A 26,775-nucleotide genomic window follows, 5' to 3' on the forward strand; every position below is an offset into this window, starting at 1 on the left:
CCAGCTCCAAAGAATGTAAAGACCGTTCCATCTGCAGGCAAGGGGTCATGGCAATGGTTTTTTGGGATCCGCGTGGGATAATTTTCATTGATTATCTTGAAAAAGGAAAAACTATCAACGGCGAGTATTATGCGAACTTATCGCAACGTTTGAGCAAAGAAATCAAGCAACAACGGCCGCATTTGGTTAAGAATGTGTTGTTTCATCAAAACAATGCACCAGCTCACACATCCGTTATTGCAATGGCCAAAATTGATTAATTAAAGTTTGAATTGCTACCTCATGCACCATATTCAGCAGATTTAGCTTCCTCGGATTATTTTCTGTTCCCAGACTTGCAAAAAATGGCTCGGTGGTTAAAGATTTTCCAAGAATGAAGAGGTGATGTTGATAGTTAATGGCTATTTCAAAATTTTTGTTTCATTTGTTAGGCCAGGTACTTCTGGGACCTTCCTCGTATGATGTTAATCAATTTTTTGCCACGTTTTCATTTCTATAGGTTTCAGCCGTCATCCAATGTTCATCCAACGTTGGAAGATGAATGTTTGCGCAAACGTTGGACGCATCGTGTAGCACCGGCTTAAAATGTGTTTAAGGATACATTATTATGACTGTGACTTTCGCGAACGGTCTTGAGCTATCATTACTCACCCATAAGTCGAACGTAGCAAATTTTAAAACGGCTTCTCTCCGCATTTACAAAAAGAAATAAGACTATAGTATTATTCTATAAACGCGATATGAATCGAAAAAAAATTTATCCAAGTTGTGTATCGCGATAAGCATAAAACTTGTCACGACCTCTGTCGTTGTGTTTTTCATTTTTCTTTTCGATTTGTATTTAATATTCTTTGGTGTAGATATTAGTAACGACTTGAATAGCAAAAATCAACCCCTTTTCTTTTAAAACAAAGAGAAAATTTTTGTGGGAACAGGTTTTTTGATACGAGGATTTCGAAAAAAAAATAATTATAGGCGAAAAATTGAAGATAATTCATAAAAAGTGGATTTTCTAGAAAACTATATTTTTTGGATTTTTTGTATAAAAAATCATAAGGGTTTCTTTTGAAATATTTCATCAGAAATCCAGTAATTTGGAAAAAAAGTTGACATGTTTTGATAAAAAATTCTATTTCTCCAAAGCTATTGGAGATATCGTTTTATTTTTGACTGTTATCAATTTAGAAAATATGTTTCTAAGTACCTGTATATATTAGATTCCTTCAGTCCCATATTTGTAAGAAATATACAGGGTGAAAGTTGAAGTAAATTTGTTTTTGAAAAACAAACACTACATAAATTCATAGTATCTACAATTGAGGAATGGCAACGTTGTAAAACAAAAAAAAAACAGAAGACGAACGTTGATAGTTTCATAAAAAATATACGACAACCGTCACGTGATCATAGAAACCGAGTTATATGACATAAAGCTAGAAATTATTTAACAAAATTTCAGATTTCAAAGGGGATCCCACTTTTCTTTGAAAATAACAGAAAATTCTCCCAAAGGAGCTCCAAAAATATATCAGATGCTTGGAAAATGTATTAAAATTCATAAAAAAAGTATAAATTTGATCCAAAAACTCCAAGTATTTCTTGATTTTTTGTAGAAAAATACATAATACCCTTTTGTTTTTCGCCTATTTCGCTATAAAAGGGTATTTTCCAATAATTTGTCAAAAAATCCAGAAATTAAATAAAAATTGACATGTTTGTATAAAAAATTCTATATCTCCGAAAAAATTCGAGATATCGTAATATTTTTGACATGAATTCATGTAACTCTATACATTGGATTCCTTCATTTCCATATTTGTGAGATTTATACAGGGTTTAACTTTTTCTAGGTCAATTAATATTTCATATGTCACTTACTGGTGGAGCTGTTATGCAACACATTATACATTACAAAATGACGTTAATTTGAAACGAAAAATATATATTTCATTGTTTATTAGTATACCTTTTGAAAATTATGATGATACGCTTGCGTTAATTGACACCCGACATGTGCACTGTAGAATTAATTAAAAAGAAACACGGCTCGCCGTACTGACAACAGGACAGGCTCTAATATTTAGATAAATCCACAATAAATTATATATTTTTTATAACATAATAATATATGTATTTATATTGATAAAGACTTGAAGAAAAGTCGAAACGTCAATTTAATCTATCTTTCAAAAATTATTAGAAAAACTAATTTTGAAACAGAAGATGTTTATAATAAAGATTGGGCTGAATACAATCCTGTACGTATTAATAAACAGTAAGACACGAATTCGTAAACAACGCTGTCATTTAGTGCATGTGTTATTTAAAAAAAAATAGGTACTTTATTCACCCTAATTTATCGTATTGCTTTGTATATACGAGGGTTGCTTAAAAAGTTATCGATGTTTATTTGAAAAATTTAATAATGGGACACATATTTGACAGATTCTCTCCAGTATTTTAGCTATTTTTGATGCTATTTGCTAGCCGGGGTACTGCGTTTGCTCAGTTAGGACCCCGAGCGTAATCAAATGCAGATTTTTAAGGAATTATTGTCAAGATTTATAAGAAATAAGATGGGAAATATCTTTATTGATAATTTTACTTGGTTTTATGGTTTTAAATATTGATTAATCAACAATAAAAGTTTGTAGTGGTATTTTTTTGATAATTCACTAAAAAAACATACTTTTCGATTTTTTAGATAAAATAATTTGGAGATTGCGATATTATACTTACAAAATACTGTTTTATGAGTTTTTTCAACAGAAATTTGTGAATTATATTATCACAATATTAAAACAGAAATTTTGAGCTGAAAAAACTGCACAACAAAACAGTGATGGCCTCATTTTGAAATGTACAAAACCATTATTATACATACGAGGTATCTAGCGCCATCTCTTGATCAGATGTGAATCTATTATTGTTGCTAGCGCCACGTGACACGACAACTTCAACATTTTGACGATTCGCGATCCTTCCAACAAGTTCAGTTTGACAGTTGTACGAGGATTGTCACAAAAATACCTGGCCCAACAAAGAAAATACAAAAATTTTGGAAATATATATTTATTTATCAACCTAATCTCCTTTTAGTTCCATATATAGATAAATATGTATGAGATAGCAAGCCAAGCGTTAAACATCAAAAAATCGTCCTTACATTGCATTTTAAAGGAAGATTTGCATTTAAAAGCTTATAAAATTCAATTGGTTCAAGAATTGAAATGATGCAGCGATTTAACAACTTTGGAAACATACTATTCAGCAACGAAGCAAATTTTCACCTGAATAGTCGTGTTAATAAGCTGAATTGTCGGTACTAGGCAGTCGAGAATCCGAAACGAAAGCATGAACGACCCCTGCACAGCCCAAAGGTCGTTGTTTGGGCCGCTATGTCTACTCAAGGAATTATTGGTCCTTATTTTCATGAAGATCAACGAGGACGAGCAATCGATGTGAATAGTGACCGTTACTGCGATACGTTGCGAAATTTTTTGGTCCCAGCGTTGCAGGAGTTTGCAGGTTTCAATTCAAGAACGTGGTTCCAGCAAGATGGGGCCACTTGCCATACCTGGAATGACTCAATGGAAGTTGTGAATGAATTATTCCCTAATAAAGTCATTTCGCGAAGGGGTAACATTAACTGGCTTCTCAGAAGCCCCGACCTTAGCCCGCTTGACCATTTTGTATGGGGATACCTTAAAAGTAAGGTTTATCAAAATAATCCAACGAACCTAACCCAATTGAAGGAAAACATCAGGTCAGAAATGGCAGCAATATCAAGAGCTTTGTGTCGACGTGTTATCGCCAATCTTCGTTCCCGTTTAGAAGAGTGCCAGCAACGTAACGGTCATCATTTCGATAACATCATCTTTTTCAAATAATTTTCCAATTCATATGTTACCAAAAAATAATAAAAGTTTTTATTGCTTATAAATATTTTTTATTTACTTATAACTTCCAAATACCCGATACCCTTTCTGGACACCTTGTATCACATGACTACGACGATTACGATACGGAGGTACTTCTCTAGCAACTTCCACTATCTCTAGGTCAGGCCAGGTACTTCTGGGACCATCCTCGTAGCCTAGAAGAATCAAACTTGTTCCAACTGAAAATTCTAGATGAGATCTTTATATAGCTGAAGAATGACGACACATATTTATTATTGTTTCGATAATGTGAAAAATATTGTAAAATACTAGTGTGTACATACGAGGGTTGAACCAAAGTAAGGTTTTTTATTAGGTACTATTTCGAAACAAAGTGCCATGTTACATCCGACAACTCTGTGGTTTTTCTCACTTTTTCTTCATCCCCCGTACACCTCTTCCACAAGTTAATAGAAAAATATAAAGAAAATATATTTGAAAGGGAAATGGGCAATAAAAAATAATTATCTATGGTGTCTAGGAGCCTTGAAAATCGGGAGTAAGACGGGATAAACCGCGAGCACGACAGGAATTTTCTAATAAACCCGGAATTTTCAGTTATTTTGGTTGAGCCAACCAGGCGTAGCAAGTTGGTGTTGGTATCTGGGCAAAGATAAATTTTTCTACAGTTTTGTTTCTAAAGTCTCCCGCCATATTTTAGGAATGAATTGGGAGCAATTATTAAAGACTGCGAATGTTTTGTGATTTGCTTTGACGAAAGCTTGGAAGACACAAAAAGAACATCTACGTTAAGTATTGGGATAACGGCAGGAATCGGAGTTATCATCGGTACTTTTCTACTGTGTTCTTACTGTCGATTTGTTGACAAGTTTAAGGCCCATTTCGTACCAAGTCAGGTTAGGTTAGGTTAGATCCATTGGCGTCCAGTCAACTCGGACGCTTTTGAATTGGATTATATGGCCTGATTATCACAAAAATATATGATACTCTCTATGAGAAATGCCTACTTAAGATGTAGCGTAGCACAAAATTTGCTGGAAATTGGAAAAAAACTGGAGAAACAATGAGAAAAACTGGAAACAAAAAAGGAAAAAAACCTTGAAGACTATCAATAATTCATTAATTTTGGACTAAATTAGCTTAAAAATAAATCTACAACACTTAGTTTATATTTCTACACTTCATATCTCAAAATTAATAGGATCCGCGTTCATAAAATCTTGTTTTAGCTCCATGAATATGTCATTCTATCGATCTGTCTGTATATCCCGTTCATCCTGCAGATTTTAACAGTCATAAATTCGTTGCTTGTGCTAAAATAACTAGCCATTACTTAGGGTACTTGCATGGTTTGAGAAAAACATACTTTCCGATGGTTTAGATACAACTTTTATTATATTTATTTCTAATTATTTGATCAATATTTATAAAGAAAAAAATTATTGAAAATTTTGTAGGTAGTTTAAAGATTTCAGTAATTCAGGTATTCAAAAATATTATTAAACATTGATTTATCACAAGATTTGCCGAAAACTGGGGGAAAAAACTCTCAAGGAGTCTCAAACACACCTTGGAGCAGTGAAACAAGTATTATTTAAATTAAGAAAAATAACTTAGTTGATAAAAGTGTAAATGATTTGAGAAAAAATAGTTTTGGATAGTTTCTTAGAATAGATTCTTTGATCAATATTAATAGAGATAAAAATATTGATAATTCAAAAATTTTGTAGGTAGTTTAAAGATTTCAGTAAGGCCGCCATATTGCCTGACGTCATAAGTGTAAAATAAACACTGAACATATAATGCAAAGTAAATACGACAGTTATTCTCTCGGTTATTCTAAAATATTATTAAACTTTGATTAATCTAAAAAATGGTATTTAAATCGTGTTTTGTGCCAGAATATAAAACGTCTAAAACACCTCAAAGTTTTTTAATTCCAAGAAATACAAAAAAATGGTTTGAAAGTGTTTTTTTGACGATCCTGTGGTATGTGATTGTTTTTGTTACCAGGATCATTTTAATGTAAGTTAGATTCAAATTCAACTTATTCCAATATTTTACAGTAATTAAGTTTGTTATATTTTTAATTTTTAACGTGATTATGTAATAATGTAAGAGCTTAACCTATAAAAGATTAATTCACTTTATATAGAAAATGTTTCATTTATACGTAACTAATGAATAAAAACTATACTATAACAGTACATCGCTATGTTGCCGGCAACGATAACCTCGTGATCATCAAGCAGACAAGTGCTCAATGTTTCTATCAAACCAACGATAATCGTTTTCTTATGTAGTTAAAAATTTGAAATTTTCGCGATTTTAAATTCAATGTTTAGATATTATTTTTTCACTTTTGATTAAATACTTCACTTTCCGACATTATTTCACATCAAAAACTTATAAAATAAATAAATCTTTTTGTAAAACTATTTCTTGTATTTCTTACCTTACTATTGGCCAAAAATCAGAAATTCTGTATAACGCTACGTGGATGACTGTTCAGTTTGTTGTAAAAACTAAAATTTACCTAAGGCAGGTGTCATGGGTCATTATAAGGATATTAACTTGTATTTACGAAAATAAATATTCATAATCATAAAAGTGTAGTGAATTCACGACATTTCAACCGAGAAAATGTGAAAACAAACCTTGAGAAACCGAAAGAAAGGCGGGAATTGGATTTCCAATTTTTACTAGATACTCTGTTATCGAACAAAACCTTTGTGCGGACGAATATGAATATAATTACATTTTTGTTTTATTAGAACAATCGAATTGACGTAAATTTAAATGAATTTTTGTATATTTAAATATTGGCGAGATACATCGACTCCTATAAATACATTATGAAGAAGTATTTCAAACTTGTAATAAAAATAATAAAATAATAATAATAAAAAAAAATAATATAATAATAACATAATAATATAAATAATAAATAATATAATAAAATAATAAAAATAATAATAAATAATAAAAACCTATTTGGTATCGAGAAATTCGTAAAACGACCTGCTTAATTATACTATTTATGAACGGTAACTTTAAATTATTTCATATGGAGGCCTTAAATGACTAAAGAACGTGCTCGTGATAATTCTTCTGGTGACGATATGAACGTATAAATAAAAGTGATAAAAATTGTTGTCCAGTAGCGTATCAAACACAAATACTATGTACAATTATTTTTGGTTGAATTAATAAAAATAGAAGTAAAAAATTGACATGTTTGTATAAACAGTTATATATCTGCAAAACCATTTGAGATATCGTTTTATTTTTGGCACGAATCAATTGAGAAAACATGTGTCTAAGTGTCTGTATATATTAGATTCCTTCAGTCCCATATTTGTAAGAAATATACAGGGTGGAAGTTGAAGTAAATTTGTTTTTGAAAAACAAACACTACATAAATTCATAGTATCTACAATTGAGGAATGGCAACGTTGTAAGACAAAAAAATTAGAAGACGAACGTTGATAGTTTCATAAAAAATATACGACAACCGTCACGTGATCATAGAAAGCGAGTTATATGACATAAAGCTAGAAATTATTTAACAAAATTTCAGATTTCAAACGGGATCCCACTTTTCTTTGAAAAGAACAGAAAATTTTGATAAATTTTTGTAAAGAGGAGTTTTTCGATACGAAGAGCTCCAAAAATATCTCAGTTGCTTGAAAAAAAAATTACTATTCGCGGAAAATTTATGAAAATAGGATTTTCCAGAAAACTATACTTTTTATCTAGAAACTAACATGATTTTTGGATTTTTTGGACAAAAATAGATAAAATTCCATTATTTTTTGCTATAAAGGTACTTTTTAAAATATTTGTCAAAAATCCAGTAATTTAAAAAAAATTTGACATGCTTGTATAAAAAATTCTATATCTGCGAAGCCATTTGAGATATCGTTTCATTTTTGGCACGAAGTAAATCAGAAAACATGTGTCTAAGTACCTGTATATATTAGATCCTTTCAGTCCCTTATTTCTGTGAAATATACAGGGTTCAAGTTGAAAACAAATTGTTTGTGATGAAAAACACTGTTGTGGAATGGCAACGTTGTAATAGAAAAAAAAATTGGAAGAGAAACGTTAATACTATCATGAAAAAACGCAGCAGCTTTTTCTTGATTATACAAAGCGAGATATGGAACATAAAGTTAAAAGTTATAGAACCAAATTTCAGATTTCAAAGGGGACCCATTTTCTCTGCTAATACAAACAAAATTTTGATTCAGATTCTAGTTAATTGGATTTTTCGGAAAATTATAAATTTGATTCAGACATTTTGATTTTTTTTATCCAACTTTGAGAATATTACACACACAAAATGGCTTCCTATGTCACTAGATTTATCAGAAAATGATTTTTATTTCAAATCAGAAAATTTAAAAAATGGTTTGAAAATAGTTAAAAATTTTATTAAATTGACTGTAAAATATTTTCAATTCAAATACGTGGGAGATATGAAAAATGTTTTAATACTTAATTTCCAATTATTTAAAATATTTTGTAGCAAAAATTTAATACAATAATTACATCATACCCCGTATATATAAATAATAAAATAACTCACCAATATTCTCATCGAATATCTATTTAACCATATTCGCTTATCTCTTCTTCTTGTTGGAATTAAAAACTTCGTAAACCGAACGAACTCGCGTATTGTCGCGCCAAAGTTGTTTTCCTACCAAAGGTTACGACAGAACTGAATCTAGTGGAAGACATTAAACTCTCGTAGTAGTGGAGGAGGCCTAGTCGCATTGTCCTACTATATAGCACTTGGCCCAATCAGATTGACGCCAGAAATCTACGTACATTTTTTAAACGGTACCGATTTCGAAGTAGATGACACGATCCTAATTAAATAGGAAATCTAATTATTTCTATTTTTAACGTGATTTGGACAAAATTTATAATGAAAATAGAATTTTTTTTCACTTCAGGATATAAAGAGAGCGGAGACAAATTCCACCAGAGGGTTAAATCAATTCTTCGAAAACATTTCACGTGAATAACGAACGTCATCTGAAACATAGAGAACATGCAAATAATTGTAGAACTGCATTTTAAACGTCTCCTTAGTATTTGCTCTTAAAAAGCATGTTTATTGTAACTTTGATGCTATTTATATAAGACAGACGTCACAGAATTTGAAAAATAGATTTAGAAAACATGGAAACAATAAAATTGTTGCAACTTTGAAATAACACATATCATTTGTAGATATGTATTGAAAATATTTGATATAGAAGCATTTAAAAAAAAATAGATAGTTATTTGGGATCATTTATGACATAAAAATGATAAAATAAGACCTAACCTAACCTGAAAATTGGAAGAAAAAAATCTTTGTACGGTTACAACAAAGTATGTTTAGATATTCACATGGTAGATGACCTATAATTTCATACACTGCATTTGAAAATATCAAATATTATAATGAAAACCAAAATCAAGACGAAACGTCATATATTCAAAAAATAATCTTTTAATTAATTTTTTTCTTGATAAATTCTTGATTTAGATCTATTTTTATATAAAACAAGTTAACACTGATAGAGATTAACTTTTTTGACATATTTCGGTCTTAATGAAAATATGACTTGTTCTCGCACATCCATTAAATCGTTTTTCAAACATTTGACTTGTTGGAACACACCCCAAACTTGAATTTAAATATTTGACTTGTTTGCACACATCCAGAGCTCGTTTATTGAGAATTCATCCAACTATTTTACTTCTTAGACTTTTTATATGTTTTTCTTGATACATTTTTTTTGATTTTAGGTCTATTTTTAATGAAAATGAATTTCGAGATAAGTTTCGACCTATTTCGGTAATTATCGAATTAGGACTTGTTGGTCACATTCACTAAATTATTTGCCAAGCATTTGACTTGTGTAGACACATTCAGGTCTCATTTATTAATAATTTCTCCAACTTTTTACTTTTATAAACTTTTTTTATGTTTTTCTTGAGAAATCTCTTTGATTTTAGAGCTCTTTTGATAGAAATATAATTTCGAAAAAAAATTCGACCTATTTTGGTATTTATCAAATTATGACCTATGACACACATCCCAAATTTGATTTTAAGTATTTCTTGTTTGCACACATCCAGGGCTCTTTTATTTGGAATTTCTTCAACTTTTTACTTCTTAGATCTTTGTATATGTTTTTTCTTGATAAATGCTTTTGATTTTAAGTCTATTTTAATAGAAAATTAATTTCGAAAGAAGTTTCGACCTATTTCAGTATTTATCAAATTATTACTTGTTGGCACACATCCATTAAATCGTTTTTTTCAAGCATTGGACTTGTTGGACCCACATCCCAAAGTTAATTTTAAGTGTTACTTGTTTGCACACATCCCAAAATTGATTTTAAGTGTGTGACTGTTTGCACACATCCCAAAGTTGATTTTAATTGTGTGACTTGTTGAAATACATCCCAAACTTGATTTTAGTTGTGTGACTTGTTTGCATACATCCCAAACTTGACTTTTTAACTATTTTATTTGTTTGCACACATCTAGAGTGCATTAATCAAGAATTTCGATCCATTTCGGTATTTATCAAATTATTACTTGTTGGCACACATCCATTTAATCGGTTTTCAAGCATTTAACTTATTTGCACACATCCCCAACTTAATTTTAAGTGTGTGACTTGTTTGCACACATCCCAAACTTGATTTTAATTGTGTGACTTGTTTGCATACATCCCAAACTTGACTTTTTAACTATTTTATTCGTTTACACACATCTAGAGTTCATTAATCAAGAATTTCGATCCATTTCGGTATTTATCAAATTATTACTTGTTGGCACACATCCATTTAATCGGTTTTCTAACATTTAACTTATTTGCACACATCCCCAACTTAATTTTAAGTGTGTGACTTGTTTGCACACATCCCAAACTTGATTTTAATTGTGTGACTTGTTTGCATACATCCCAAACTTGACTTTTTAACTATTTTATTGGTTTACACACATCTAGAGTTCATTAATCAAGAATTTCGATCCATTTCGGTATTTATCAAATTATTACTTGTTGGCACACATCCATTTAATCGGTTTTCAAGCATTTAACTTATTTGCACACATCCCAAACTTAATTTTAAGTGTGTGACTTGTTTACACACATCCCAAACTTGATTTTAATTGTGTGACTTGTTGGTATACATCCCAAACTTGATTTTAATTGTGTGACTTGTTTGCATACATCCCAAACTTGAATTTTTAACTATTTTATTGGTTTACACACATCTAGAGTTCATTAATCAAGAATTTCGATCCATTTCGGTATTTATCAAATTATTACTTGTTGGCACACATCCATTTAATCGGTTTTCAAGCATTTAACTTATTTGCACACATCCCAAACTTAATTTTAAGTATGTTACTTGTTTGCACACATCCTAAACTTGATTAGAGGTATTTTACTTGTTTGTACTAATCTACGACTCATTTATGAAGAATTTCTTTAACTTTTCACTTCATACAAATTTTCATATATTTTTGTTGATCAATGAAAAGGTCTAAGAAGTAAGATTTTGAAGACAATCAGTTTTTATTGCACTTCTCACGTGTGGCAACGCCGTGATTCTAGTTTGAATAATTATTGAACCTCTACAGCGGAATTACGAAACTTAATTTTTAGCATTCCACAAATATTTAACGACTGTATTGACATGGAAAATTTTTAAATTTTAATTTTTTTTAATTTTATTTTTTTTTAATTTTATTTTTTTGTTATTTTTACTCTTGATATTCTCGTCTATTCAATTAAAATACCGGCGTTTCTGTTGCACGAGCTCATAATTCCAACAATTCCTCGAGACTATAAACAAGTAAATGTTCGTTTCCTGGTTATCTTCTTCTTCTTCTTCTCACGACATTTTGATTTCCTTCGGTGGATTCCGCACGACACTTTTTACGGTTACTTTACACCTTTTACCACATGGTACAAAAATGGATGATTGTATAGAACGTCTGCGGATAAATATTGAAAAAAAAATGAAGTTGTTAGTACAGGGTGTCCCTAAAAACGTGATTTTTTGTTCCACGTGATCTGATGACAATTTTTTTTTTCTAATTTAAAGACAGGATAATTGTATATATAATTTATATTTATAAAATTAGTATATTGTTTCTAATATATATTTTATTTTTAAATCCGAATTAGTATATTTAATAGAGGTCCATCCTGTATATCTAATTGATTATGATCATCTGTTTTGAAAACAGTTTTTTAATCATAATTCTCATAGTTGTCGAAATATTTCGTTCAAATTCGTTAATACAAATACATTAATTTGAGAACCACCCCGTATATCCGACAAACAATCCACATAAATCTGCTTTAAAGCTAGCGGTTCACCTATGATACCTTAGACTTTATGGTTTTCTATAGATAATTAACCATTAAATACCTCGGTTTCTTCCATGTACGTTTAAATTTTTCTATAAAGACGGCACCCAATAGGAAGTTATTTCACATAATCCGTATTGAAATGGTTGTTTCTAGTTGCTCCATCTATCGGTAACACATGTACGTATACACAAAATAAAACAACGAAGCTTACGTCATGCAAATGGGAGTTATACTTTTACAACGTTGCCAGATTTTGAAATCTATGTGCGGACTGCGGAAATTTATGATAATAAAAATATTTTGCTCTCAATTTCAATTTAAATTAATATTTATTATATACGAAAAATAGTTTGTTTAAATATGTGTATGATAAAAAATTTTCAAAATTGTTTTTAAAAAATTCAGTGACGTCCTAATTTTAGGGGATATAAAAGACTAGGTTACACATTTTTGAAATATTATGTGGTAATATAGTTTAAAGGTTACTGTAATTAAAAATTGGCGATTCAAATATGACAATAGACTAATAAAAAATTTTCCTTAATGTATCATTCCATGCCGTACATGTCTACATTAGAAATAACGGTTGTATTTTGAGAAAAATTTATTAACCTATCGATATATAACTGTGAGGATTTTTTATTTAATTAGTTTCAATCAAATTTCGAAACGTTCACATTTTTCATTCGTATAAAAACTAGATTTTTTTTCTGTTTGTTTGGTGGGAGGAGTACCCGTTGAAATGGTACCATTAAAAAGTTAATTAATTAACAAATTCTTTGTTAGAAAACCGAAAGATATGCGTGTGGGTATTTCCAGCAATAATATGTATCTTATTTTCAGTATACAGGGTGTTTGTTCGAAAATTGTGAACGTATCATTGATTCATAAGTTTTAAAGATTCTTCATTTACGTATACAGGTTGTTTATTTGTGATTTTCAAGCCTATTTTTTTTTAAAACTAATTAATAAGTTTTTATACCTCTTCTTTTACTTATACAGGGTGTTTGTTTTACAATTGCAGAGGTAAAATGCGTCGAAATTTCTTTATAATATACTCCTAAGTTTTAAGGTTTCTTCTTTTACATATATAGGGTATTTATTTGCGTTTTTCAGGCGTAAATTTTTTTTTAAAACAAATTAATAAGTTTTTATTATTCTTTTCCTACACATACATGGTGTTTGTTTCAAAATTGTAGACGGGAAATAAGTCGAATTCTTTATAATGGATTCATGAGTTTTAGAACTCCTTCATCTACATGTACAGGGTGTTTATTTGTGATTTTCAGGCCTAATTTGCTTTAAAAGTAATTAATAAGTTTTTAGGCTTCTTATTTTACTTATACAGGGTGTTTGTTTTGTAATTTTAGAGGTAAAATGAGTCGGCATTTCTTTAAAATAGATTCATAAGTTTTTATATTTCTTCTCTTATATATACAGAGTGCTCGTTTCGAAACTGTAGACTTGAAATGAGTTATATTCTTCATAATGGATTCATAAGTTTTATAGCTTCTTCTTATACATGTACAGGGTGTTTATTTGTTATTTTAGGGCCTAAATACCTTTAAACACTAATTAATAAGTTTTTAGGCTACTTCTTTTATATACACAGGGTGTTTGTTTCAAAATTGTAGACGTGAAATGTGTCATATTTCTTAACAATGGACTGTACATGTACAAGGTGTTCATAAGGGATATTCAGGGTTGAAATTTCTTCAAAACGAATTAATAAGTTTTTAAACTTCTTTTCATACTTGTACAGGGTGTTTATTTGGAAATTATTATTCTAAAATGATTCATTTTTCTTTTTAGGCTTCTTCTTTTATATATACGGAATGTTTGTTTGGAATTTGTAGACGTCGTATTTCATAATAATAGATTTCACATATACAGAGTGTTTATACGAATTTTTAAGATTAGAAGTTTTTTAAAACGAATTAATAAGATTTTGGGTCGCTTCTCTGATATATAGGATGTTTATATTGTGGTTTTTGTTGTAATATTTGTTTGTTTAGTATATTTTTTCAATGCTAGAAAGTTGTCAAGCAATAGAATGACGATAAAACCGTAATCGATACAGGTAATGGTAAGAAATGTCATTTTTTCTAGATATTTAATGAACAATAAATTGTATATATTGAAATTTAGTGTTATATATATACAAATTATCATTTGTATGTTAAAAAAATGAATTCGAAGCCGTTATATTGATCTAGAAAGAATATTTCTATATTCAATTCATATAATATAAAATTTATGAAAACAAACGACTTTTTTATTACTTTATAATGTTGGAAATTTGAATATTTTCATTAAAACAAGCTTTCACCGTTATCTTTATCTATTTTTTATCAAAAGTTATAAATTAGAATATCCCATAACATCTCAATTTACGACCTAAATAATATACATATATGTATATATGCATACGTATCTAACTGAGTAAGATAAATGTGACAATTTTCGATATCGTATCTGTAAGTGTCATGTGGTCAAATATCAGAATTTATCAGTAGACCGAGATTAATAACCCAATCTTTTCAGATGCTTACTGATGCCCCGAAAGTCTAGAGTAACCGAAATGAATGTGGTTGAGTGTTAAGGGGTAGCGGCACTCTTGAAAAAAAAAACTATTTCACGGTTTGAAATACATTCAAACCGTGTCTAAATAATTATTAAAACTGATTGATTATATTGTGTTTATAAAAAAATATACATAATCCGGTCAATCAAGCTGAAAATCAGTAAAAATTGTTTAAAATACAATTGAAAATAAAATTTGAATGTTCCCTATTATTTTCGTCTATGGAAAAAATTTTATTCAAGGTCAAAGTTGAAAAAAATGAGTTTTTCGCAATTTTCAGCGAAACGGTGACTTTTATCAAAAAAATACTTTAGACGAAAATTGTAGTTCATAAAATTATCTACAAAAAACATATTCATACTTTTTTCCTGTGAAGCACAGTTTCTGAGATATAATGAATCAAAAATTTGTAAAAGTTGTTGTATTTAGTGGTTTCACCATTTTCAGCAGTAAACTTTTCTTACAACATTGAAATTAACCGAGACTTGTTGTGAGTATTTGTAAGAAATTTCTGCTGACTGGTAGGTTCGTCAAATAAATTATCAATTAACGATATTGCTCGACGATGTTGTTTTGCAGTTTTGGTATTTCTCGTGCAATCATTATAGCCATTAAATACGACAGTAAAATTGAAACATAACTTTTACAACTTTTTGAATCGTTATATTTCAGAAAAGGTGGCTTACAGGAAAAAAAGTATAAATACGTTTATTGTAGATAATTTTATGATCTACAATTTACTTCTAAAGTATTTTTATTATAAAACTTACCGTTTGGCTGATAATCGCGAAATACTCATTTTTTTGACCTTTTTACTGATTTTCAGCGTGATGGGAACTTATGTAGCTTCACTCTTATTTTTTGGTCTAATTTGACCGGACTAACATACTTACAAGGGTGTTTATATATGAATTTATTCAGATCTTTTACCCCGTTCTATTAATTTTCCCCTAGACAAGCAAAAACCGCAGAAGAAAATAAATTTTTATACAACCTGTATTATCGCTTACAAATCATTCCATACGATATTTTACTATCTGGATAATGTTTATAAAACTTTTCTTTGTTTTTTTTTTAATTATTTGGTCACTTGAAACATAATTTTTTATTTTCAAATTCATCCTACAACGAATTACGACGATTGTAAAGTTAACACGTTTACTGCCAAGGCAATTTCCACAATTCCATTTAATCGCATCAAATCATTAAAAATGATAATTTAAATAAAAACTTATCAACGAAAGGTATAGAAAATGTAGGATTTTGAAAAAACTTTTATTTCTTAGTTTAATTATGTGAAAAAAACTCTTGACGGGAGGTGAATTTGTAGTTAGCAGTCAACGTGTTAATAGTAGACTTTAATTCTTGAAAATCTGAAATAAAATGATTTTTTTTATGTTAATTTTTGTATCAAATATGAAAAGACTTGATATTGCAATTATGCCTAGAATTTTCTAAACAATCCAAAATATACAGGGAGTAGTATTTGAAATAAGAAAAAGTAATTATTTAGTTTGGGTTACATATGCCCGATTTCCTTGAAATTTTAATATGTTATACAGTTTTTTATGCTGAAGAAGAATATGTATATACGTTGAGCGCGGAAAACGTTCCTTCATATAGTTTTTGAGGTTAGAACATTGGAAAATATCTCGAATAGTTGATATTTTGCAAATACTTGATCCTGTAGAGAATTAGAGGCGAAAGGGGGTACTGTTGAAAATTTAGACACTTTTAACACAACCACCAACCGACCCTAATCCCCTCTCGCCCCCAATCCTCAATATTAAATATTATTAATTAGTTACGACTAATGTAATGACACAAATCAATTTCTAACAATAATCATTTATTTACACGTACAAATAATCATCAATTTCTATTGGATACATTCGTGACATTTTTTAAATAAATGCTTCATTTATATTTGAATATGAAAATGTCTTTTAAATAGATATTCCCCAAAATACTGACGATAATGAGATCTAGTTCTTCCGTAACGAGGTGTGTTATCACGAATATCTCGCCAAAGTCGCTCAATATTTTTAGTATGAGCCTAACCTAACCTAACCTAGGTAATTATACACTTTCACGGTCACCTGGATTTTTGGCTCTAGAAAATCGAAAAATGGATGGATTTTAATGATCTTGGTCTCAAAATGTTCCATTTTACGGCGGATTTATAAAAAAAAAAAGTTTTTCTACTATTTAAGGTTTAAAACTATTAAAAACCGCAAATTCAGCCACTACCCCCGTGTTTTTCATAAATTCGTCGTAAAATGGAACATTTTGAGACCAAAATTATAAAATTTATCTATTTTTCGATTTTTAATGGTCCAAAAACTATTAACATTGAAGAATATAGTACGAAACTATTCACGAAAATTGATTGTTTTTCATCGATTTCATTTTAAGCTATAAAAACTGAAAAAATCATTTTTTTGGATTTTTTTTAAATTGTTTATTAATTTATGTAGAATACAAAAAAAATATAAGAACTTTATCTGATAATGAGATAATTTTTTGTAAAGGATTATTTTGCAAAACCGTTTTTTTTACGATTTAAAACAGTAAAACTATGAGAAATTTTCGTTTCAGCTATTTCTACTAATTTTTTTTATAAATCCGCCGTAAAATGGAACATTTTGAGACCAAGATCATTAAAATCCATCCATTTTTCGATTTTCTAGAGCCAAAAAACCAGGTGACCGTGAAAGTGTATAATTACCCTAACCTAACCTATCCTAACCTAACATAACTTAACCTATCTAAATTTTCAACCTTGAAAAAGTATGTGAAGTATGTGAAGGAGTAATATATTGAATTAATCAGCATAATTTTCTCCACAACATACTAAAATTTCAAGGAAATCGGGCGTACGCAACGTAAACTAATTACATAAAAAAATTTTCACTACAACACATCGAAGCGTTTTTGCCAACACACCATTTGTCTGTTCCACACCGTATATTACTTAATTATACAAGAAATCAGCGAAGCATGAAAATATTTGCAAGAATCTTCGATGACGTATAATTATAAACCGCTTTCTCAAAAAATCTTTTTATGTTAATACGAAACATTATAAGAAAAAAAAACACAATTATTTATTATATTGGTATTAGAGGTAAACAAACCGGCATTTTATGTTACGTAGCGTTCTTCAATTACATTCTATTTTACGAGGGTTGTACATAAAATAAGATCCCCAAGGAGCTACGGACGCTTGGAACGCTGTTAGGCGTACCTTCTACAACGGCCATTCTTGTCTTGGAAGCCGTGGAAGATATGGCTTCCATTCGATTCTCACGCCAGGTGCGAATTAGGCTCTTCGATTCGGACATCCATTCCCCACTGAGTGAGGTTTATGGGATGAGCAGCATATGCGCAAATTGTGCACTCCATGACGTTTCCCGACGAAGTGATTGCTAAAGTGAAAAAAACAATGCAAAGAAACATGTTTTTTATATTGAAAATTCGTTGGGAACCATATTCTATAGACAAACCTCGTATATATAAAAAAACACTAGGAATTGAAAAAAAATTTCGTGTATAAATTTTGATTTTTATAATTTCAAAGAAATGGTAAATACGAGACCGTATAGAGCTGATATAATATAGACCAGGGTCGATCATTTTTGAAACCAAAAAAAAATAATAGTAGGATGGAACCCATTGCAAAAGGTGGATACTATGATAAAAATGAATGGAAAAAAATTTAAGGATGATTTGAGGTCGGGAAGGGGAAGGGAGTGGATTTTTAAGGGTTAAAAACGATTTATCTTCATTTCCGGCAAAACTACAAGTCAAATGAAAGAAGGCACATGGGTAAGTTGTAGGCAATAAAAAGATCTACAACTTTTGTATTTACACTTTTTTTCATAACCTCAAAATGTATGTGAAAACTTGAAATAACCGAGTTTTTAAATTTTTATTAAAAAATAAGGTGAGAAAATAAATATTTCAAAACAAATAAATTACAATTTCTTTGTGACATAAGAAGATAAGTTTTCACTAAATTTCGTGAAAAAAATATTTTTTTTTTGTAAAAGAAAAATGAAAAACCAAAAACTTGGTTATTTCAAATTTTTACATAAATTTTGAGGTTATGAAAAAAAGTTCGCCATTTGATTTTTTTTCATAAGTCTTTATAGTTTTGCCGGAAATCGCGATAATCCGTTTTGTTACTCTTAAAAACTCCACCCTCTCTCCCTCCCCGACCTCCGATCGCGTGTAAATTATTTTTCCTCCCATTTTTATGATATTCTCATCCTTCTCCAATGGGTTTCATTCTACTATTATTTCTTTTTTCACTTTTTATCACTTTTAAAGGCTTGCCTACCCTGGTCTATAACCTCTAATAAATAAGATCTTAGCTGTATTGAAACCATCACGAGTCCCGACAGGCGTGATCCTCGACTAGAAAAATCTTTGGCAATTTCACCACGAATCATAACTGTTTGGTGTAAAGTGAATTATACTAATTAGTGAAGTAACTAATTCATATAAATATATGTAGCTCGACTGGTAGTATACGGCAACTCGTTGTACAAGGTATTACACGTATATTTATACGGTTTCTAATGGGCAAATCGTGACAATTTGTTTGTCGTAACTATAATAAAATTATATCCATACAGGATCACCTAAAAACAGTTAAAGTTGCCTCAATTTTCCACGTAGATTTCGAACATAGCTTATCACATTCAGAAAATCGAAAAGATTTGACTACGTCGCGCGAGTCGAATCTCTGGATACCGCGTAACTTTGTTGAATCTCGGCGTTCGAGATCTGATCGCTTCGCTGTCCTGAGACATTCTCGTTTCCAAACTTCTCGCATGGATTCGTGTAAATATGTATCAATGAAGAGATAGGAATATTGGTTTTTCCTAAAATGTGTATCAGATATATCGGAGGGGATTAATTTATTTGTACGGTAATGGAACATTAAAAAGGAATTTTCTGGGCCAAGTAACGGTAACAAAATTATAGAAAAAATTAACAAAAAATTAAAATATCAGTTTTTCAATAGCTTTTAACTAAACCAAACATTTATCGTATTTTTATGTATCCGGCAAGAAAGGAAATTTTGAATAGAATAGAAAAAAAAATTACCATTACAAAACACCTCAAAACAGAATCATTTTAACATAAATTGAAAATAATACTGATGTTTATCATTAAGGATAGTTCGTCCCTGATTATTATCAATCGAAAAAAAAATATGTGCGCAGTCATCGTGTATTGAATTGTAAATTTTTATAACAATGGCCGTAGCACAAGTTGTCTACATATTTTCAAGTTCGTTAATAAACCATTCTTGTACACAAAACATTTTGAATACATTGTGTATAAACATATTTATTTATAAAAATAACATAGTCTATTATGTAATTCCAAAAAAACATTCTTTTTCATTATATATATTTTTTTTACCTCCTCGTATATATACTATAAGAAATATATAATAATATTAATTAATTTGAATTCAATCACTAGTAGTTGTTTACAATATAAATTCCATTTTAAAATATTTATTAACATGTTTATATAAATTTTTGTGAAAAGATCACTTTAAAAAGTGTATTTAACTACCTATTAGTTGACTTTTGAAAATTATTATACATCGTAACCTGAATGAAACGACAAATATTATACAATCATCAACCGAGAAATGGAATTAGTTTAATAACATTTGCATACATATCAACAAGAGTAAATTATCGTTGTTATTTTCTTGAAGATTGAAAATTTCTTTCTAAAAATAGACGAAAACATTTTAAATTTATCATCTTCCGTAATATTTTGTTAACTGTCGTTTTATAATCTCCTATTTTAAGATAATTCTATTTACAAACGTATAAAATAAGTTGCCTACTTTTTTATATTTCGTATGTGTTCATGGAACACAAATAATCTGTTTCGATGTAAAAAAAATTGAACCCTTTCTCATTAAAACCATAAAGCTTATAGTATTCTCTTCAAAATGATATAAAATAATGTAGTTTCTTACTCTCACAGTATAGCCATATATGTAATACTCTTATATGGACAGTTGGTATGGGAAAAATCATCCCTACGTTAAGATGCCGACATATTCATTTTTTCTCTCGTTCGAGATACTTTATGTACACTGCGCATGCTTGAGAACGCGCAGAACAGCTGGAACATCGGACGATACAGAAGTCGTTGCCATTTTGTCTTTCTTAGTCGGAACAACTTCCACTCATAGAAAATGTCCACATAGATGTATTACATATATAATACAACAAGTTACTTCATGATATTATTACGTAATTTTGTTCAATCTTATTATCATAAGATTGAATTATTATCATTATTTCTTTTAGATAATCCTAGTTACATACACGTAAAGAAAGTTGTCTATCTTTCTCTGATTTTATATTATAAATCTGGTACTTTATGCTCACAGAACAAAAATTTGTATTCATGTTTTGACAGTATATGACAAGAGATAAAGGTATTAGATGTTTATTTAAAAAAATGTATTCACATTATTAAACCGAATTTAAAATTTAAATTATACATTATGAGCGATACCAGATTAAAATACGGTCCTTTAATAGGAGTTATAGATGAAGGTACTTCAAGTACTAGATTCGTGGTACGTAAATGTATGATTTATAAAAAAACACGCATTTGAATAAAAATTTTCAAATTTTACTTTCAATTTAAATATTTAATGTAACAGGTACAAAGTTCACAGTAATGTTTTGTATAAAAATGATCTTTCTATTAGGTATTTGCTTCTAAAACAGCAGAAGTTTTAACCTATCATCAAATAGAGATCCCATCGATTGTACCGAAAGAGGGATGGTTTGAACAAGACGCTTTAATTATACTTCAAATAGTTAAAGAAACGATAGCAGCAACTTGCGATAATTTAGAAAAACTTAATATAGATTACGCAGATATTGCAAGTATTGGAATAACCAACCAAAGGGAAACAACAGTTTTATGGGATCCCATAACAGGAGTACCACTTTATAATGCCATCGGTAAGTTTGATTAATAAACATTCATATAATGAGGGGTTAATTTCTGGGGGTTTGCAGTATGGATGGACGTTAGGACTTCGTCTACCGTCGACGAAATCTTACAAAATGGTAAACGTAAACAAGATTTCTTACAAAACACTTGCGGTCTCCCAGTTAGTACTTACTTTAGTGCCCTTAAAATAAAATGGCTAATGGATAATGTACCGAATGTAAAAAAAGCAATAGAAGAGGAAAGGTGTTTATTCGGAAATATCGACAGTTGGTTAGTTTGGGTAAATACAACAAAAAAAATGTATTAACCAACTTGATAATATTTAACATTGTAGAATATGACCGGAGGTCCGGACGGCGGTATCCATATCACAGATCCGACAAATGCTTCTAGAACTATGCTAATGAATATCGAAACTTTACAATGGGATAAAAGATTGTGCGACATTTTTGGTATTCCGATGAATATTTTACCAGAAATACGAAGTTCTTCGGAAATATATGCGGTGATTGTGATGGATTCTCTTCTAGACGGAGTACCAATAGCTGGTGTAAGAAAGAGACTTTTGAACTACTCTCAATTACTATCATTAAAAAGGGGTTTTTATAGATTTTAGGTGACCAACAAGCTGCTTTAGTAGGTCAAATGTGCTTTAAATCCGGTCAAGCTAAAAGTACTTATGGTACAGGGTGTTTTATTTTATATAATACAGGACATTCGGTAGGTTTAAAATAATAATTATATAGCATATTTTATTTTTCAATTTCAAGATTGTTAAATCGAAAAATGGACTACTTACGACTGTTGCTTATCAATTTGGACCAAAAACAAAACCTGTTTACGCTTTAGAAGGTTCAGTAGCTATAGCAGGTCTGTTTTTACTTAAATCTCCTAAAAAATTTGTAATTTACATCGTTTCTCACAGGTATAGCAATCAAATGGTTAAGAGATAATTTACAGTTGTTTAAAGACGTATCTGAAACTACTGAATTAGCTCTTTCAGTCGATTCCGATAGTAAAGGTGGCGAAATTGTTTTCGTTCCTGCTTTTTCCGGTTTGTACGCACCTTATTGGAGAAAAGATGCCAGGAGGTATGATAAATCTCACCTTTTATATAAACGAAATAGAATTTTTGTTAATTTCAGTGTAATATGTGGACTTACTGAAGAAACTAAACCGGGGCATTTGGTAAAAGCTGCTTTGGAAGCTGTGTGTTTTCAAGTTAGAGACGTATTGGAAGCGATGTCTTCTGATTGTAGATACCCGTTACAAAAACTGTTGGTCGATGGTGGGATGACTGTTAATGAATATCTTATGCAGATGCAGGCTGATTATTGCGGTATTCCGGTAGGTGTGTATTTATTTCACTATTATTAATATTTAATGGAATTATTAAGATATTTGTTTTGTATAGTTAGACCCACAATGGCCGAAACGACGTCATTAGGAGCCGCAATAGTTGCCGGTATAGCTGAAGGTATTGAAGTATGGGAAATAGATAAAATCCTACCTGTACCATGTGATACTTACATTCCAAGGATTTCTGTTGACAGTGAGTGTCTATGTTTTATTAAATGTATCAAAAATTTTTTGTAATAATTTGTTTCTATTGAGTATTACTCGTTTTTTTAATAGTTTCAGTATCTATTATTGTTTTTAGTTTAGTTGTTTCATCTTTTTACTTATTTAAGAGTTTTTTTATAGTTATTTCTATATCTCATTTTTTTAGCTATTTTTTGTCTTTTAGGGCTGTCTAATTGTCGATATTTGATTCTTTCTATATCTCTTTTCTGCTTTTTTTCAAATTTTGTTTCTATTCGACTGTTTTTCTTTAAGTCTTCTACGTTATTCCATTATTTTGACCATTTGATTCCTATAATTGTTGATTTTTTATGAAATTTAGTTATTATGTCCTTCTAATTGTTACTATGTTCTTTAATTTGTTCTTCTTTCCATATATTGTTTTATTTACGTGCCTCAATCATTCACCTGTCTATTAATTTTCTAATATTCGTTTGTCTTTTATAGTTTAATTCCTTATTTTGTCTTTTGTGGCTGTTTAATTGTCGTTATTCTTTTCATCTATCATTTTAATTCTTTCCATGTCTCTTTTCTGCTTTTTTCCTAATTTTGTCTCTTTTTGACTGTCTCAAGTCTTCCAGGTTATTCCATTATTTTGACTGTTTGATCCCTATAATTGTTTTTTTTTTATAAAATTTAGTTATTATGTTATTTAAATTGTTATTACATTCTTTAATTCGTTCTTGTTTCCATATATGGTTTTATTTAGAAGCTTCAATCATCTCCCGTCTGTCAATTTTAAATTTTTTATGTTTCTCCTATACTTTTATTCTTCATTTCTTCTTTTCTTTTTGTTTCAAAATTCAGTCCTTTTAAGATTTTTTTTTCATGATTGTGTGTTTCTTCCAGTTTTAGTCATGGTTTTCTCCATTTGATTTCTATAATTGTTGATTGCCAAAGTAATTTCTGTATATCATCATTCTAAATATCTTTTATTTATTTTGGTACCTAGATTTCGTTCTTGTTGTAAGTCATTAGTCACTTATTTTGTCCATTCTACCTTCCAAATTGACAGTAAAGTTTGAATCTTTTTCAATGTCTTTTTTCCTTTTTGCTCCATTTTAAAAGATCCCAACTACTTTAACCGTCATTTTTCATTATTTTCTATGTTCATTCATCATTTTGTACTTTTTCTAAGTTTCAATCGCCTTAAATCTGTCAATTTTAAGAATTTGATGTGCCTGCCTTATTTTGTCCTTTCTGGTTTCCAAATTGACAAAATTGTGTATACTTTTCATAATTATGATTCTTTCGGGATCTCCTTGCTGCTTTATTCCTAATTGTTTACTTTTCAAACTGTTATTTTTCATTTTCTATGTTTCTTTTAGATTTATTTATTATTCCGTCTATTTCATCTTTCTAATTATTGATTTTGTTCTTTTCATAAATCCTGCACACTCAAATTAATAATATCATGTATTTATTGAATTATTTTGAATCTTTCAAAGCTTTTTTAACTGCTATTTTGTTTTATTTTTATATTTGTTTCAATTTTATTCATCATATTATCCATTTGTTTCCTCACATTTTTAATTTCTCATGTAATTTCGACTTTTTGTTATCCACATTATCATGAAATCTTCTCATTTTTTCTTGTTTCCATACTTCTAAACTGTAATGACTCAATGTTCAAATTTCATTCTGCCTTTAATAGTTTCAACTTTTAATTTGTCCTTTTGGGCATTCAAATCTTGTATTTATCCTATAATATTGGTTCTTTTCAGGTTTATTTTCCCCTTGATCCTTAATTTTTCCTTTTTAGATGTATTTCCTACATTGAATGTCATGTTTCTTAATTATCTGTGTTTCTTTTGGTTTTCTTGATAATTTTGCCAATTTTTTCACTTTACTTTTTTGTTTTCTATGTAATTTGACCTTTTAGTCATCCCCATTCCAATAAAAATCTACCCCTGTTTTTGTTTGCTTATTTTATTTTTCTTAGAGGCTTTTATTTATTTTTTCAGTATCTATTTAGTCTCCCATTTCCTTATTTTGGTTCTCAAATTAATAGTATCTTGTATTTATTCGATAATTTTGGTTCTTTTCATGTTTCTTTTCCTCTTAATCCCAGATTTTCCCCCTTTTAGATGTATTTCCTTCATTTAATGTCACTTTTCTTTATTTTCTGTGTTTCTTTTGGTTTTATTCATTTTATTAATTCGTTTGCTTTATTTTTTTGGTTTCTATGTAATTTGAACATTTTATCACCCCCATTCCAATAAAAACCTATCCCCTGTTTTTATTTCCTTATTTTATTCTTATTAGATGCTTTATTTACTTTTTTTTACTTTACTTTTACCACTTAGTTTCTCATTTTCTTATTCTGTCCATTTTGTTTCTCAAAAATATAGTATCTGGTATTTATTTTATATTTTCGATTCTTTCCGTGTCTCTTTTCTTCTTGCTCCCATATTTTGTCCTATTTAGACGCTTTTCCTTAAACTTAAATCATAATTTTTCATCAATGGTTGTTTGATTTTTCCTTATTGTTTTGCCCATTCAATCAGTCCGATTGTTAATTGATTATCTCGTTTTCCAGATCTTTCTTTTTATTCACATATTCTACTATTTTTAGATGTCTCAATAATTTTTCAGTATCTATTTCCTATTTTCCTTATTAGCAGCTTTCTTTGCACTCAATTCACAATAATTTTAGACCCTAGGTCTAATTAAACGATAAATAATCGTAAGGAAAAATGATAAATCATTTTTTTTTAGTGAGGGATATAAAACACGCACAATGGAAACGCGCCATCGAAAGATCTTTAGGTTGGGCCACTACAGATACATCAAACGACAGTTACAGTAAGTAGGGAATTGATTTTTTTTTTATTTCAAACAATTCTACGTTCAATATTTCCTGTATTTCCTCACAAATTTTGAAAATAGAAATATTCGGTAACAATATGAAGTAACTCAACCCTATGGACCATTAATTTTCGGTTTTCTTGTTAGAAGGGAAGATAGCTGCCGCTGTACCTGCTGGACTGTTTCTTATTGGAGTAGCAGTTATTATTATAGTATCGGAAATTTTGCAAAAACCTTCTTAAATTCGATCAATCGCAATTTTTTTAAATAATTCGCATTTATGATTATTTGTTTTGGGTTGTATTGGTACGGGTTGTTTGGTTTTGTTCAACTGTGATTTTAATTTAGTTTCATTTAATTAGGTGATAAATTAGTTAACTATGTTACTGTGATTATAGAAATAATTAATAAAATGAACCAAAAAGAAATTCGTCTACTACCCCCTTTTAGTTTAGAGTCATATGAAAAAAAAAACAAAGTTTGGTAGTTAT

General features: G+C 29.5%; 2 protein-coding genes across 6 annotated transcripts in view; one reads left to right on the forward strand and one right to left on the reverse strand.

Moving 5' to 3' along the window:
* LOC130443143 (protein N-terminal asparagine amidohydrolase) overlaps nucleotides 1–8,690 on the reverse strand; it is a 32,171-nt gene extending 23,481 nt beyond the window's left edge. Inside the window, exon 1 of the mRNA XM_056777646.1 lies at nucleotides 8,494–8,690. The gene's annotated coding sequence lies outside the window, so the exon portion shown is untranslated. The remainder of the gene's footprint in view (nucleotides 1–8,493) is intronic.
* Nucleotides 1–26,712, forward strand: part of LOC130443118 (glycerol kinase-like) — an 87,556-nt gene extending 60,844 nt beyond the window's left edge. For 2 of the 5 annotated variants that reach the window (XM_056777612.1, XM_056777620.1), the window contains exons 2-11: nucleotides 21,645–21,903; nucleotides 21,961–22,175; nucleotides 22,230–22,445; nucleotides 22,505–22,615; nucleotides 22,666–22,765; nucleotides 22,821–22,986; nucleotides 23,041–23,246; nucleotides 23,310–23,447; nucleotides 26,195–26,281; nucleotides 26,432–26,712. In XM_056777612.1, the coding sequence (XP_056633590.1) occupies nucleotides 21,645–21,903; nucleotides 21,961–22,175; nucleotides 22,230–22,445; nucleotides 22,505–22,615; nucleotides 22,666–22,765; nucleotides 22,821–22,986; nucleotides 23,041–23,246; nucleotides 23,310–23,447; nucleotides 26,195–26,281; nucleotides 26,432–26,526 (1,593 nt within the window). In that variant the 3' untranslated portion in view covers nucleotides 26,527–26,712. Of the gene's footprint in view, nucleotides 1–21,315; nucleotides 21,510–21,644; nucleotides 21,904–21,960; nucleotides 22,176–22,229; nucleotides 22,446–22,504; nucleotides 22,616–22,665; nucleotides 22,766–22,820; nucleotides 22,987–23,040; nucleotides 23,247–23,309; nucleotides 23,448–26,194; nucleotides 26,282–26,431 lie in introns of those variants that run through there. The other 3 variants (XM_056777595.1, XM_056777604.1, XR_008909826.1) reach the window with 3 other exon arrangements.
* Nucleotides 26,713–26,775: the final 63 nt, after the last annotated feature.

This window comes from Diorhabda sublineata, chromosome 1 (assembly GCF_026230105.1).
Source record: "Diorhabda sublineata isolate icDioSubl1.1 chromosome 1, icDioSubl1.1, whole genome shotgun sequence".
NCBI classification, from domain to species: Eukaryota; Metazoa; Arthropoda; class Insecta; order Coleoptera; family Chrysomelidae; genus Diorhabda; species Diorhabda sublineata.